The sequence below is a fragment of the Bubalus kerabau genome, chromosome 3 (assembly GCF_029407905.1).
Source record: "Bubalus kerabau isolate K-KA32 ecotype Philippines breed swamp buffalo chromosome 3, PCC_UOA_SB_1v2, whole genome shotgun sequence".
In the NCBI taxonomy this organism is placed as follows: Eukaryota; Metazoa; Chordata; class Mammalia; order Artiodactyla; family Bovidae; genus Bubalus; species Bubalus kerabau.
This window is the reverse complement of record NC_073626.1, coordinates 85,403,470-85,419,559: the sequence shown is the minus strand read 5'-3', so window position 1 is coordinate 85,419,559 and position 16,090 is coordinate 85,403,470. Positions and strand designations below refer to the sequence as shown.

Genomic DNA, 16,090 nt, shown 5'->3' with positions numbered 1-16,090 from the left:
GGGAAAGAAGAAAGACAGCAAAGAACAGCTTTTGAAAATGTTTTCTTTATATGGGTTTCAAATAATGGTAGTTCCTCAAAGGGAAGAAGGGTGGTTTAAGCTTCTGCAGCAGTAAAAGAAAAAATAGAAAAAAGAAACGGATGAAGATCCCTGCTGCATTGAGAAACGATCATTCCTCATGTTTGTGTACTGCCTCACACACCACAGCAAGCAATGAAAGAGGCAGCATGACTCCCTTCTTTAACAAAAGCAAGGGAACCTGTACAGATAAATGCAGGGAAATTACCTAGCAATGGAATGTGTGTGATTTTCAAGGCAAAATGGAATCATGAAGGGCTATTTTTTCTCTGGGAAAGCCATGAGATTTAGAGTTGGTCATGGGAAATCTGGGTCATACTCTTCTGTGATAGGTTAATAACTTGGAGAAATGCTTAATTCTGGGGTTGAATGTATAATCAAAACTGAGTAAAATGCATTTGTTCTTTAAAATCTTGCTACTAGCAGTCTCAGACCAGCAGTACCATCAGCACCTGGGAATTTATTAAAAATGGAAAATCTCAGGGCCCACCCCAGATCTGCTGATTCAAAACCAAAATCTATAGTTTAACAAGAACTCAAGTGATTGTATGCACTGAAATTTGAGAAGCAGTAGTACTCTTAAAACAAAAAGACAAAGCAGAACATTCAGCAATTTGAGCAACCCATTCAAATCCAAATCCAAAAACATTCAGTCATTGGACAGTAGGCTGGCTATCCCATCAAGAGTTTCTGTTGTATGCAACTGTTTCTCTACGTGTCACTGTTCTTTAGGCACTTTAACCCAATGAATGAATATAGTTCCCAACTCCATGGAAGAATGAAGCAGAAAAGAAAATTGTTAGAGACCCAATCTAGGGTCCTGGGAGAAGGGAGGAGGAGGAGAGAGAAATGTACTCTCACTGGCATGGCCTTTAAAACTTTATTCCTTGATAGAAACTTTGCTCATAAAAATGTCTGATTTCTATGAAGATGGAATAAAACCATTCCTGCCCACTGATACTGTAGAAGTCAATGTAGCTGAGTCCTTTGGATGTGAGAAAAAGGCAACTCAAGAAATACTGGAAGGCCATAAGAGGCATGATCAGCTGCTTCTCCTGAGTTTTGTTCCACTAGTTTGGATGGCATCACTGACTCAATGGACATGAGTATAAGTAAACTTTAGGAGTTGGTGATGGATAGGGAGGCCTGGCGTGTTGAAGCCCATGGGGTAGCAAAGAGTTGGACATGACTGAGCAACTGAACTGAACTGAAGTGCAGACATATCAAGGTTTACAACACTATTAGACTGCAGGCTGAGCTGGCATGGTTAGCAAAGCTATGCATGCACACGTGTACATAGGGGGGAGGTGGACAGCAGGGTACTTAGATATTTCTCTGTAAATGTAAGTCACAGCTATTCCTCCAAGGCTTGCAAAAGTGTTTATCCAACTCCCGTGCAGCCTACATCTTCACAAAGTAAAATAAATAAGACCCTTCTCATAGAAAAAGGGAAGGAAATGGTCACTTTACCAGGCAGGTATGCCACATTAGACTTTAGACAACCTACATGATTTGTATCAAGGTCATAATCCTTGGGGTTATCTAATATATGGAATTCCTTTTTTGAGGGAGAAGGTAAAATCATTTTCATGTATAAACTACAGAACACATGCTTATTAAGCACAGGCTAGAGAGAAGACTGGGCTTCCTTGGTGGTTCAGAGGTAAAGAATCTGCTGCAATGCAGGAGATGCAGGTTCAATCCCTGGGTTGGGAAGATCCCCTGGAGGAGGAAATGGCAACCCACTTCAGTATTCTTGCCTGGGAAATCCCATAGTCAGAGGAGCCTGGTGGGCTACAGTTCATGGGGTCTCAAAGAGTTGGATGTGCATGCTATGTGCTAAGTTACTTCAGTTGTGTCCAACTCTTTGTGACCCCATGGACTACAGCACCCCCAACCCCCAGGCCCCTCTGTCCATTCTCCAGGCAAGAATACTGGAGTGGGTTGCCATTTCCTTGTTTAAGAGTTGGACACAACTTAGCTAATAAACAACAGAAAGAAGGCTGTTATGTATGATGCCCAGCAAAGTCAGACACCATGCTGAGGAGAGCTAAAGTATGACCTGAGGATAGAGGTTTGATACTTGTAATGCCACCCAGCCAAGGGGGGACCATGGCAAGGATAAGAGCATGGCTCCAACAGATGGAATAAGAGCTGTCTTATTATGTAATCAGTAGAAAAAGAAAGGAGCCGGGTGAAAGAAAAAGATAATGGGCAGTGGATGTTCATAAGAAACCAATTAAAGAATTCAGGAACTGAGGAGATACTATCATATCTTCCAGTGAAGAATCACTGGAAAGACAGTAAAAGAAACACGGTCACTGGATTTAGAATCTACTTTTCTCCCATGTTAAAAGTAAAAAGGTGATCCAACAGACATTTGTTTAAAACTAACTTCATATATCACTTCATACATTAGAAACACTGGGAAAAGAGAAAGTTCATTACAAAGGTTAAGGAAAAATCTAAAATCTTAATTACAAAAATGGGTAATTATTCATCCTAACATTATCGACAATATAAAAATTTGAGAACTAGGTTTAAATCCTCAAGAAAAGTTAAATGCATCTATAAGATAGAATGGGGCTTCCCTGGTGGCTCAGAATACTAGTAGTCAAACTATATATACTTATAAATAAACATAAAAGATTTCTGTGAAGGAATGGGTTACTAAGTAGAGCTCTATTCCATGAAATATTCTACCACTTAAACCTTAAATAAACACACATACACACACAAACACCTGCAAGTCTTCCTGCACAAGCGTGTGAATAGCAACAAAGAAAAACTGTGTATCAGGGAAGCCAGGAAACCATGCAAGAAAAGTTGGGGAAAATATGGTATCATTACTTCTTTGCAACTCTGTAACTCCTGTTAGGACCACTGCCCAAATATCTAGTCTCCATCATTAGCTGTGTTCTGGGCATTTCCATTTGATGCTTCATCATCAATGCAATATATCTTGAACTAAGATCATAATCTTTCTTCTAAGATGGTGACCTTGAAACAAATCTCCTATTTCTGTTTATTTCATCATTTTCTATTTATTTTCCTTTCGTGTCCTTCTCTAAGAACATTAAGTGCTTCCTCTTCTTTCATATCAACTGTCAACAAAGCTTGGCCATTTGCCATTTGATCTTACATCCACCCCTTTCTTCTCTCTCCACTGCTCATCCTAGGTTAGATCTCATCGCCTCCATCCTTGATTAATGAAATGATCATCTAATTAGCACTAATCAGCATCTGTGCCTCAACTCAATCAATCATTCTTTCTCCCTTCCCTGCTAACTACACCTCCATCTCCCCTGCTCCCTTCCCCTCTTCATTTTTCTGTCTCTCTAGTTGATTTTTTAAGCTTCCTATGGCCATACTAATCTTACAACCTGATCATTTCAGTCTTCACCCAAAATTAAAAGATCTGTCCATGTCCTAACCTGAAGAAACTGTGAATGTGACCTCCTTTTTTTTTGCAAAGGGGTCTTTGCAGATGTAATTAAGTTAAGGATCTAAAGATGAGATCTTCCTAGATTATCTGGGTGGGCTCTAAATCCATGACAAGTGTCCTTATCAGAGACACACAGAGAAAGGAGAAGACGGTGTGAAGAGAGAGGCAGAGACTGGAGGCAGCCACAAACTAAGGGAAACCTAGAGCCAGGACTCCAAGGCAGAAAACAGTACTACAAAGTAAAGGGTCAAATACTGAAAATGAGAAATAAATAATGAACGTCTTCAGCATATAAGAAAAACAAGAATTTGCAGGCTGATTGTGTATGTTGAGAATCAAGCCAGGTTTAGCAGAATATATTTGAACATACCAAGAAATATGCCAGGAAATGACTAAATACCGAAGATGATAATAAAATTTGAAAACGAGCCAGAGAAAAATGACAGATTACCCATCAAAAAGCAACAATGTTGTCAGTGACAAAACAGAGGCATGAACATAGAATTAAACTCTCATGAAAACTCTCAAAAGTAGTTTTACTTAAAAGGAATCTATGCATTGCATAAAATATCAAGACACAGAATGTAGGCATATGGTGTAGTCGGCAACAACTAGACTCCATAGAAACAGTCTACCTAGTGCTAGCACTAAGGCAATTATACGCATATGTGATTCTGTGTGTGTGCAGGAACATCAGCACAGCCATGTCTGTGTAACTGTATACATAGATAGGTATACATACACAAACACACGAACACATACATCCACCTGATCATAACACGAAAACTTCCTCTAGGAATTTACAGTCTAGGTGAGGAGGCAAAACTGACACATACAAAGCAATTAATAAGCAGTTACAGACTCAGCTAAGTGTTATTAACTGCTCAACATCAACAGGTCAGTAATATGAACCTGGGTAAAAAGAAAAGATGTGAACTCTGATGGGCTTCAAAACCCCAGCCTTGATAAGAAAAACGAGGGTAGATTCAGAGTGGGGGAAAAATGAGCAAGGAATGTGATACTGAAACAAGAGCATCCAAATTCCATCAAAGGATGTATATTGAAACTAGTGGAAAATAAAGCTGAATAATTCGTTTTTAAACAGATTATGGAAAATGTTTGGAATCTTAAAAAAAACAATATCAAATATCAATACCATGTAATAAAATAATAAATAAAACAAAGTAAAGTCCATTTTAACTTACAACTTCCACATAATTCATAATATATCATTGATATTACAATTTACCTTTGATGTCCCTTTAGTAGAAAAATATAAACCGGATCTTCTTAAAAGGAAATAAATCTTTTTCCAGGACTTCTTTCCCTGTTCTTTTGCATGTAAGAAGCCATGGATTTCAGGATATGTGCTTGAACTTAGAAACATCTGGAAGAAAAATTAGACACTCTCATACAGTTTCTGAATCAATGATACTGTAGCTTTATACTTCAAATAGAAATGTGCACCTTCAAACAGCACATATACCACTTATACACCACTATGGAAATGGGGATATATATACACAGAAAATAAATCAGTCTTCTGAAACCCTCAGGCAAGTTCCAAATGGAAATATGCTTACAAAATATATATTCTAAGTGATCAGTACTTAGTCAAACACCAAAATTATAAGCTATTTCAATGTCCATTTGAAAAGTTCAACTTTGTCTTGATACTTTTCATCTCATTCTTTAATAAAAGGTGAAAGATTTATAAGATCTGGAGAGAAACCAGAGTATCTTTTCATCCCTTTCGTTGATTTCCCTTGAGATTATAGATTGACCTATCAACTTCAACTTCATTACAGTCTAAGTAAGACCATGATCCAGACTTTCATTATTCAGTGAATAAAGAAATTGAGCCAAATTCATCTCCTCAATGAAGGTAAAGCAAATAATCTCTTCTTCGTCCTCTATGGTTCTCAGCTGTGGGTGGGTATGGCAGGTTGTGTTTTCCAAAGAGAACTGCAACAGTAGCTCTTCTGCAAATGTTACCCTGCCACTGAACCAAGAAATGAAGTTTCTCCACCCCCTTGAATCTGGGCAAGGTTTGCGGCTGCTCTGATCAAAAGGATGTGGTGGGAGGGGCACACCGCTGATTCTAACCCTCTGTCCCTTAACTAGCCTGATGGCTTTCACTCATTAACTCTTGGAAGCTAGCTGTCATGTAAGAAACTGGACTACCCTGAGATGGCTGTATAGTGAGAAGCACAATGCAACTGGAAAAGCCCTAGAGGATGAGACATCATGTAGGGCTGGCGAGAGGTGAGAAAGAGAGAGGGAGAGGCGCCAAGCAATACCAGGCACATACAGTGAAAAGCCACTTTAGTAGAAGTGGATCCATAACCCCTTTGGGGGGTCAATCTGCCTCAGAAAACCATCCAGCTAAGCCCTTTCCAAATCCTGACCTACAAAACTGTTGACAAAATGTGAGTGGGTACTTAAGCCATTACGGTTCGGACTAGTTTACTACCCAGTGAAAAGTAGCTGAGACAGAGGGCATGTGTCAGTCAGGAAATGGAGAATGGAAAGGAGTAGCTCTGAGTAGCTGTGCTCAGCATCCTTAGTTAAGACAGTGGAAATGCATTAGTGTCTCATTAAAAGAAGAAAATAGAAACCTCTGTGAATAAACTAATGCAAAATAGAAAAACTGAAACTAAAAGAAAGCATTATCTAAAACAACGTGACATATTTCTAAAAGGCTATTCAGGGAAATACCGAGAGTAGATAATGTTTTTTAAGTAAATTAAAAAAAACTTTTAATTTAATGAGCCACAGATATTAATTAATTGACATGCAAAACAGGGAAGTAGGTTTTTTAGTTTGAGTGCTTTCCAAGTTATTAAACCAAACCAATTAAATTTTAAAAAGGGAGTCACAGAGGTCACACTAGAAAAAGAAGGAACGTTTTAAAAAGTGGAAATATTGCCTCAATGGAGAGAAGAGGTCAGGGGCACATACAGGACTATCTGATTCCAAAGTTATGATTTTTCTTGTTTTTATAATCTAACATTAAAGCAGTATAACTAAATTATAGGAGAATTTGGGAAAGGAGGCGGAAGAACTCCAACCCACCACTCTCTCATAATCCAAATGCAAACTATTAAGAGGCATGAGAGTGGGGGTCCTGGGGCACTACCTCTGCTGCAATTCACCCTAACATTCCATGGGGTGTCTGTGAAAACCCACTAGCATATAAGTAGCTTTTGGAGAAATCTCGAGACCAATCATATCTCTAAAATATTTTGAAGCAAAAAATGAAATACAACCTATTAAAAATAAAAAGCCCACAGAAAAGAAATCTGTGATCCTCAGTGTATTTACCAATATATTCAAATATCAATATATTCAAAGTAATATCTATGCTGGAACTATTAAAAGTTTTCTTCATTAAAGATGAGAGAATACTGAGTGGATTCAAGGATGCCTGCTGTTTAGACCATTATAAAGACACTGCTTACCATTAACCTGTTAACAATTATAGTATCAAACATAAAATGCCTGGAACCTTTTATTGTAATGCAAATGTCTTGGGAAAATGGTCACCTAAAGCCACAGTCAGTTTGGAAGAAATGCCCAACAGATGCAAAACTAATGAAATGTTAAATATTTAGTATTCTTAACTCAGCTATTTCATATTTCAATCAGATATTTCCATCATAGATAGTATTTCATTGAATTGCTAAATATTTTATCACAAACAGGATTAAGGGCATTTATTATAAAAGTTAATAATAAATATCTGTTTGTAAAGGGTCTACAATTTACTGGAAATTTTGACTTTTTCAAACACTAACATATTCTTTAAATACGTCACAGAGCAAAACTCTGCAAATTTCCTTTTGTGATATACTTAAAATCCTTTGACAATTGTCCAAAACTGGAAAGAATAATATAGTGATGGGGTCTTTATTGACTTAGGGAACTCTTTATCTAGATTTTGTTTTTTCCTAATCTTTTCCAACTTTATCTCCATCAAAAATTAGTAATTTAAGACATAACCTCCAAAATCTGGACATGTATAAATATGGATCTGACTGAATAGCCATTTCTCCAAAGAAGACATACCGATGGCACATGAAAAGGTACTCAGCATTGCTTATTATTAGAGAAATGTAAATCAAATCTACAATGAGGTATCACCTCACACTGGTCAGAATGGCCATCATTAAAAAGATACAAATAATAAATGCTGGAGAGTGTGTGGAGAAAAGGGGACCCTCCTACACTGTTAGTAGGAATGCAAATTGGTATAGCCATTATGGAGAACAGTATGAAGATTCCTTAAAAAAACTAAAAATAGAACTAAAAATATGATCTTGTAAGCCCATTCTTAGGCATATATCCAGAGAAAACCATAATTGGCAAAGATACATGCCTCCCAATGTTCACGGATGCACTATTTATAACAGCCAAGACACGGAAGCAACCTAAATGTCCATTGAGAGATGAATGGATAAAGATGTGATATATTTACATAATGAATATGGAATATTATTCAGCCATAAAAAGAATGAAATAATGCCATTTTAAGCGGCATGAATGGACCTAGAGATTTTCATACTAAAAAGTGAAGTAAGCCAGAGAAAGATGAATAACATATAATATTGCTTATATGTATAATCCTAAAAAAAATTATATAAATGAACTTATATACAAAACAGAAACAGATCCACAGACATAGAAAACAAACTTATGGTTACCAAAGGGGAAAGCAGAGGATAAGTTAAGAGTTTGGAAACAACATATACATACTACTATATATAAAATAGGTAACTAATAAAGACCTACAAGGACCTATACTCAATATTTTGTAATAGCCTATAAAAGAATCTGAAAAAATAGATATATATGTATGTATAACTGGATCACTTTGCTGTACACATGAAACGAACAGAAATCAACTATACTTCAATAAAAACAGAAAATTTTTAGTCTCATAAAGTAAAAAAAATGGGGGGCATTGAAATGCAAGATGCAATTGCATAAAAATGCAATTTTATATCTACTTGTAAAATTCGATAAATAAATAAATATGGACCTTACAGTTTCCCTTTATTATTTATTACTTACATACTTTATTGAAAATATATTTTACCTGCAAAATCTGTGTGGGGGATATTTCACCATTGGTTTCAGTTGCAAAAGACACCATATGCTCTGGAAAAAAATACTAACGAAAAGATACATGTTACATTCTCCCAAAAGCCATGCCAGAAAAGACGGAACTATGACCAACAGAGTAATCTAAAGCAAAAGCTCTTAAATCAGTGTTTTGAAAATTCACCCAAAGCACTTTTTAAAATGCCAGTCCCTGACTCTAACCAATACACAGGTACCTTACATTAGGCAGACACCCTCAGGGGGTGCCGACACATGAAGACCCATGTACCTCCAGTTACAAAACACTGCCCTCAGGCTGCTCATGTGTGAGCTCCCATGCCTTGTCCCAGAGTCCTGCAACCACTCTAGCAGGTACTGAAGGACTATTTTATAAACTCAAGGCTCACAGAAGTAGAGTATCTACCCAAGGTCATAGCCATAGCATAAAGGAGCCAGGACTTGACTAGAGGATCAGGTTGCTAAAAGGATAGTTTTTTCTACCTACTGTTTTCCCAAACCTGTTTAATCATAAAATTCACCCAGAAAAGCTGTTTAAAATAGGAATTCCCAGGCCTCAATCCTGGAGTGTCTGATTCAGTAGGTCAGGGTAGATCTGGTCCTGTATTTTTAATAAGCACTGTCCCCTCCCCCAAGAAACTTTTATGATCAGGCAAGTTTGGAAAATTACATGCCACTATACTTCCTCTCATTTCCTGGAGAAGGAAATGGCAACCCACTCCAGTGTTCTTGCCTGGAGAATCTCAGGGGTGGGGGAGCCTCATGGGCTGCCATCTATGGGATCGCACAGAGTCGGGGACACGACTGAAGAGACTTAGCAGCAGCATACTTCCTCTAGGACAGGGTTTTTGAATAGTAGCTCTATTAACATTGTTTAATAAAACTGTGCTGGGGGGGACTGTTCTGTGCATTGCAGAATGCTTAGAGCATCCCTGGCCTCCCACTAGCAGCCCCCCTTCCCCTCAGTATGACAACCAAAAAGGTCTTCAGACATTATTATCAATCACTCTCAGTTGAGAACCACTACTCTAAGTCTACAAAATAAATCTATAGCCTTATTTAAATTAAAAAAAAAATTAGATAAACCAAAAATGAGCACTAAATCATATGTCTTTAATGATGACTTTTAAATTTCTTGCTTTTAATAAAGATTCACAACAAGAAAACAGTTTCCTTTTAAATTCTATTTAGTTTTTATTAGGACTCTAATTTTATTCATCAAAGATCATCCCATTATGTTTCTATTAATAGGTTCAAATAAAGAGAACGTAAGAGGCCTTTCTGGGTTTGAAAATATTCTATTATGGTGTGTATCATATATTTTTCATTAAGTATATCATTTCAATCCAATTATCCAAAACTTAGTGTAAAAATATGCTACAGCTGCAGAGACAAAAACAATTTAAAATAATGAGCCCAGAGGCTATTCTGACTTCTCTAGATCACTAGTCTTCATTAGTATGTGACATACATTTATTTTCTTTTAAAAAGAACTATAATGAAAGTAGTATTTACTAGATAATGGATTGGTATTTATCTCATTTCTTCTTAGCTCAGTAATTATTGCACTGAAAACAAAATAATTTGGAACAGCAAGATGCTTGTCAGTCTAAACTTCTGGTTAAGTTTCAACACTCCTAACAAACATAAATCTGTTTTTCCTTTAGAATTTTTCTTAATTTCCTAAGTTCTGCAAAAGACTTAAACCATAGTATCTTGGAACCTGCTTGGGAGATATCTAATAATTCATTCCCCAAATCAAATGTAGTTTTTTTTTTTTCTTAAAAGGCAATAAAAGAAAGCAACAGTTCCCCAAAACTATATATATGAACTTCTGTGAGCATGTCGACTATAAGTTTAAAGGACTAGAATTCTTACCTACAATTTAACAAGTATAGAATTGTACTTTATCTATAGTGTACTTTTTCCTCACATAAAATAAAATAAAATTTAACTAAACTCATTTATTTTCCATAACTATTAATTGGGATTTCACTTACCATTGGGTTTTTAAAGAATTCATATTTGGCATAATTTTTTCTAAAGTATAGCTTATTTTCTTCTTCCATTCCCCAGTTAGATAGCACTTCAATCACCAGCTCGTGGTCTTCTATTGTTCTTTCTGTAAAGAATGTTCCAGTGAGCATGTCAACAGATAGATGGATGGATGGATGGATGAATAGACAGAAAGATGGACAGGTAGGTAAACAATATATATATGGACATATATATCCATACAAATATATAAAATATATTATGTATGTATCTTTATTAAACATAGCCAATTCAAACTCAATTCTGAAATAGCCAGAATGATAAAATTTTCATCAACTTTGAATTTGCAATGTTGATTTTACACTGAAGCAGTTTGTAACCCAAAGAGAAAAATTACATAAAATATCACAATGCACTTTTCACTAATTCTCAATCTCCTTTTACAGCTGTGTAAATTATAAGTTTGTAACAAACCTGCATTAAGAATATGAGAGCTATTATTTTTCTCTAACTCATCATGGTGCCAAAAATTAAAATATTTGCCTCAAGGTTGAACAATTCATCCCATTAAGAGATGAAAAATTTTGACAGGTACAGTATGCATTTAAGACTCATAATCTGGATAGTTGAGAAAAATTAAAATAAATGCTTTAAAAAAGAAACTTTTAATGCAAGGACATACACTTTTTAAGAAACTTAATTTCATGTGGTACTTTTTATTTTCAAAACTAATGTTTAGGCACTTTGCATTAACAAAGAAGATAATTAGGCAGGGTGGGAAGGCACTTAGGAGAAAAGGAACTTAAATGAAAAAAAGCAATGGCATCTTTAAAGGGTGAACATAACATGCAAAATTCCTGTTTTAAAAAGAAACTGTGATGTTCACAGTGGTACTATTCATAATAGCCCCAAACTGGAAGCTATCTAAATGCCTATCAATGTGAGAATGAATAAGTAAATTGTGTAAAGGACACAGTGGAATATATACTACACAACACACAATTGCATGGATGAATTCCACAAACATAATTGTAATGAAAGAAGTCAGACACAAAGAATAACATTCTACTTTTATAAGTTCAACACAAATACAATAGATCTATGGTGTTAGAAATCAAGATAATGGGTACAGTGGGTGAGTGTGCAGGGGTGTTAGGGAACCACCGGGTAAAGGAGATATTCTGTTTCTTAATCTGGGTGTTAGATACTCAGGTACATATAATACAACATCTGAGAATCCATCAAGTTGTCTACATTTGTTCTCTTATGGTAAGGTATGTCACACTTGAATAAAAGGGTAAAGAAAAATGACTATGAAATTATTAATGCAAAATGGAGAAGAGTCAAACAAGAAATACAGAAATCCTCTGCTTTTTTTTAGGTGCTTCATGAACCGTTTTGAAAAGAATCTGTCTCAGAAATTCAACACTCAGTAATAATCTATGACCTGCAACACCCAAACCCTTGACAGTAATGTCATACTTAAACAGAAGCTTATGCATCTGAAAGGAAGTTCTTGTAAGAGCTCTCAGTGAATATGGATGAGTTGGAGCTAAGTGTGTATCAGTACTCTGGGTTCTGTTCCTAACTCCGATCGTTCTTTTTCTGTCTCATTGACTAGCTCTGGAAGCTCCTACTCTCCTAAGATGCAGTCCTTGGCTTGACTCTTTTCTTTCCCTTCTCTCAACTAATTCACTCTCCCTCCTCTTCAGCTATTAAGTCTGTCTGTCAGGTTCCTTGAATTGAAATCTCCAGCTACAGTTGCTTTCACTGGCACTTCAATCCTAACTGCTAGACTTTCCACCACTTCAAACATAGTCTGTCTAAAACCAAAGTTCCGAAGGGTGGTTCCTCAAAATAGTACACAATTCCAGCAATTCCACTTCTGAGTACATAACCAAAAGAAGTGAAAACAAGGACTGAAATTGGTACTTGTACATCAGTGTTCATTGTAACATCATTCGCAGCAGCCAGGAAGTAAAAACATCCTCATGTCCATCAACAAACGAAGGGGATAAACAAAGCATAGTAAAGACATACAGTGGACTATTTAGCCGTAAAAAGAATGAAATCCTTACACATGGTACAACATGGATGAACCTTAAAGACATTATCCTATATAAAATAAAACAGACACAGAAGAATAGATACCATATGATTGCATTTACACGCGGTACCTAGAACCGACAAATTCATAGAGACAGAAAGTAGAATGGTGGTTGCCAAGGACCAGGGTGGGGGAGGAATGAGGAGAATGAGGAGTTATTGTTTAATGGGTTCAGGGTTTCATTATGGGAAGACAAAAATGTTCTAGAGATGGACAGGGATGATGGCTGCACAATAATATAAATGTATATAATTCCAGTGAACAGTAAAATGGATAAAGTGATAAATTTTATGTTACACACGTTTTCCCAAAAGTTGCTGAAAAAATTAAAAACTAAAGGTATCTTCCTTTTCCTCTCTCAAAGTGCTTTTTTTTAAAAATTCTGCTACGTCTCTTACAACTCCATGTCCTCTCCAATGTCCTCCACTGTTGTTACCCCAGACATTAGACTCTTCCTCTGAGTTTCTCACACAACCAACAACTCCTCACCCCCATTATTACCATTCCAATTTAGACCTTTGCCTTTTCCTAACTAATCTCCAAACCGCTGTTTTCTCATTCTTCCAATACAACCTGGACCTTTATATCATAGGAAACCTCATAATACATTTGCATCAACGTGACCACTGCTCAAAAACTCATCTACTTCCTACTTGTTATGAGATAAATCCATATAGTCTGGCAGTTTTCGCTTGTTCATTCATCTATCCATTCAACAAATATTTATTGAAGGCCTACCATGTATCAGACATTCATCTTGGAGCTTGAAATTTTGTAGTCAACAAGACAGTAAGTAAGAAATCATTACCTTGTGGGGCTCCTATTCTAATGTGAAGACATGAAAAAAAAATCTAATGTAAATCTTAAATGGTGGCAAAAAACACTATAGAGAAAAATGGATTGCAGAAGAGGGAGAGAGGAGGGAACAGGGGAAAGAAATTCATTTTCTAAAGCTTGTCAAGGGACTTTCCTGGTGGTACAGTGGTTAAGAATCCACCTGCCAATGCAGTGCACATGGGTTTGATTCCTGATCGAGCAAGATTCCACATGCCACTGAGCAACTAAGCCAGTGCACCTCAACTACTGAGCCTGTGCGCCTAGAGCCCGGGCTTCTCGACAAAGAAAAGCCACTGCAACGAGAAGCCTGTGCACTGCAACTAGCGAGTAGCCTCCACTTGCTGCAATTAGAGAAAGTCCATGCAGCAACAAAGACCCAGCACAGCCAAAAATAAATAACTAAAAAAAATTTTTAATAATAAAGATTACCAAGGAAGGCCTTGTTGAGAAGGTAATGCTTAAACAAAAATCCAAAGGAAAAGAAGGCATGAGCCAAGTTGAAAGTAAGAACTAGAAGAGACTCCTTGAAGCAAAAACAAAGCTGGCATATTTGAAGCAGGGCAAGGAGGCTAAGGTAGCTAAAGCTGAGTGAGCAAAGGGAAGGGAAGTACCAAGACGAGGGGTCAGGGAAGTAAAGGTGATGAGCTGGGGCAACTGGATAAAGCCATGCAGGTCAGAAAAAGGATCTGGCTTTTCCTCTGAGTTAGATGAGAAGTCATTTTGAACAGGACTACTACAAGCTGACCCCTGTTTTCACTGGATGACCCTAGATGCTGAGTGGAGAACAGATTTCACAAGGCAGGAAGAAGCAGGAAGCCCACCTAGTAGAATACTGCAATTAACAAGGGGAAAGTGGCTTGGATGAGAGTGGCTGCAGTAAGACATGTAAGAAGCAAGCAGGATCTGGATGTGTTCTGAAGGCAAAGCCAATAGGATCTGCTGACAAATTGGATATGGAGTGAAAGAGAGGGGGTAGTTAAAGAAGACACAAAGATTCTTCACTTAAGCATTTGGAAGGACTGCCTCCATTAAAGAGCTGCTGCTGCCGCTGCTGCTAAGTCACTTCAGTCGTGTCTGATTCTGTGCGACCCCATAGACGGCAGCCCACCAGGCTCCCCCGTCCCTGGGATTCTCCAGGCAAGAACACTGGAGTGGGTTGCCATTTCCTTCTCCAATGCATGAAGGTGAAAAGAGAAAGTGAAGTCACTCAGTCGTGTCCGACTCTTAGCGACCCCATGGACTGCAGCCTACCAGGCTCCTTCATCCATGGGATTTTCCAGGCAAGAGTACTGGAGTGGGGTGCCATTGCCTTCTCCGATTAAAGAGCTAGGAAGACTGTAAGAGAAGCAGTTTGAGGGCAGATCCAGCAGTCACTCAGATATCAAGTGAGAAGTTGTACCTCTAATAATCTTTATTAGCCTTACGTGTGTCTACTTCTCACACAACCCCAGCTGATATTTTCAATCTTATGAAGCACAGGTTCTCATTATTAAACATACTATGTGCTAAGCACTGTATCTGTATTCACTGCAACTACAGTGGGAGAAAATTGCAAGGTATTAAGCAAGAGGTCTGCCTATTTATCAACCTGTGTTTAATTGTACTCATCACCTATCCCTGCTGCTGCTACTGCCGCTAAGTGGCTTCAGTCGAGTCTGACTCTGTGTGACCCCATAGAGGGCAGCCCACCAGGCTCCCCCGTCCCTGGGATTCTCCAGGCAAGAACCCTACCATTAAGAAAACAGCACATGATCTGCCCTGAAGATAAACTATGCAGAGAGGAAAAATGACAAAGATGCACTTTCTTTACTTTTGACCTTCAAATTAGACTTTATCAATCTTTGACAAATATGATCACTTAGGGAGAATAATGGGCTTCCTTGATAGCTCAGTTGGTTAAGAATCTGCCTGCAATGTCGGAGACCCCAGTTTAACTCCTGGGTCGGGAAGATCCCCTGGAGAAGTGATAGGCTACCCACTTCAGTATTCTGAGGCTTTCCTTAGAGTTCAGCTGGTAAAGAATCTGCCCACAATGTGGGAGACCTGGGTTCGATCCCTGGGTTGGGACGATCCCTTGGAGAAGGGAAAGGCTACCCACTCCAGTATTCTGGCCTGGAGAATCCCAGGGACTGCATAGTCCTTGGGGTCACAAAGAGTTGGACCTGACTGAGCAACTTTTATTTTCACTTTCAGGGAGAATAATGGCCAGCCGATCCTCCACTGCCCAATGCAGGGATGCACCCTCTGTCATCTGGGAAGTTATCTTGGATTAAGGGGTTAGTGGAGGAAAGGGTAGAGTGGAGACTGAGAGGGAGATGGAGAGTAAGTAGATGGCTTAGGTCCCAGGGACCCCATACTCTGCCCTTCCTAGAACTAGGACCCTTTCAGGGTGAGGAGTGGATGGTGACAAAACCCCATATAAGTTTACCGGTGGTGTGAGGTTCAAACCAGAGAGCCTCGGGAGACTTAGAGCCAAGTAGAAGTCCTGCATCTAACATGGCAGAAAA

General features: G+C 38.0%; 1 protein-coding gene across 2 annotated transcripts in view; it reads right to left on the bottom strand.

Annotated features, from left to right (window-relative positions):
* Window positions 1-16,090, bottom strand: part of GRB14 (growth factor receptor bound protein 14) — a 129,366-nt gene that overhangs the window by 18,088 nt on the left and 95,188 nt on the right. For both annotated transcript variants that reach the window (XM_055572398.1, XM_055572397.1), the window contains 3 exons: window positions 10,645-10,766; window positions 8,622-8,696; window positions 4,773-4,910 (listed from right to left, as the gene is read on the bottom strand). In XM_055572398.1, the coding sequence (XP_055428373.1) occupies window positions 4,773-4,910; window positions 8,622-8,696; window positions 10,645-10,766 (335 nt within the window). The remainder of the gene's footprint in view (window positions 1-4,772; window positions 4,911-8,621; window positions 8,697-10,644; window positions 10,767-16,090) is intronic.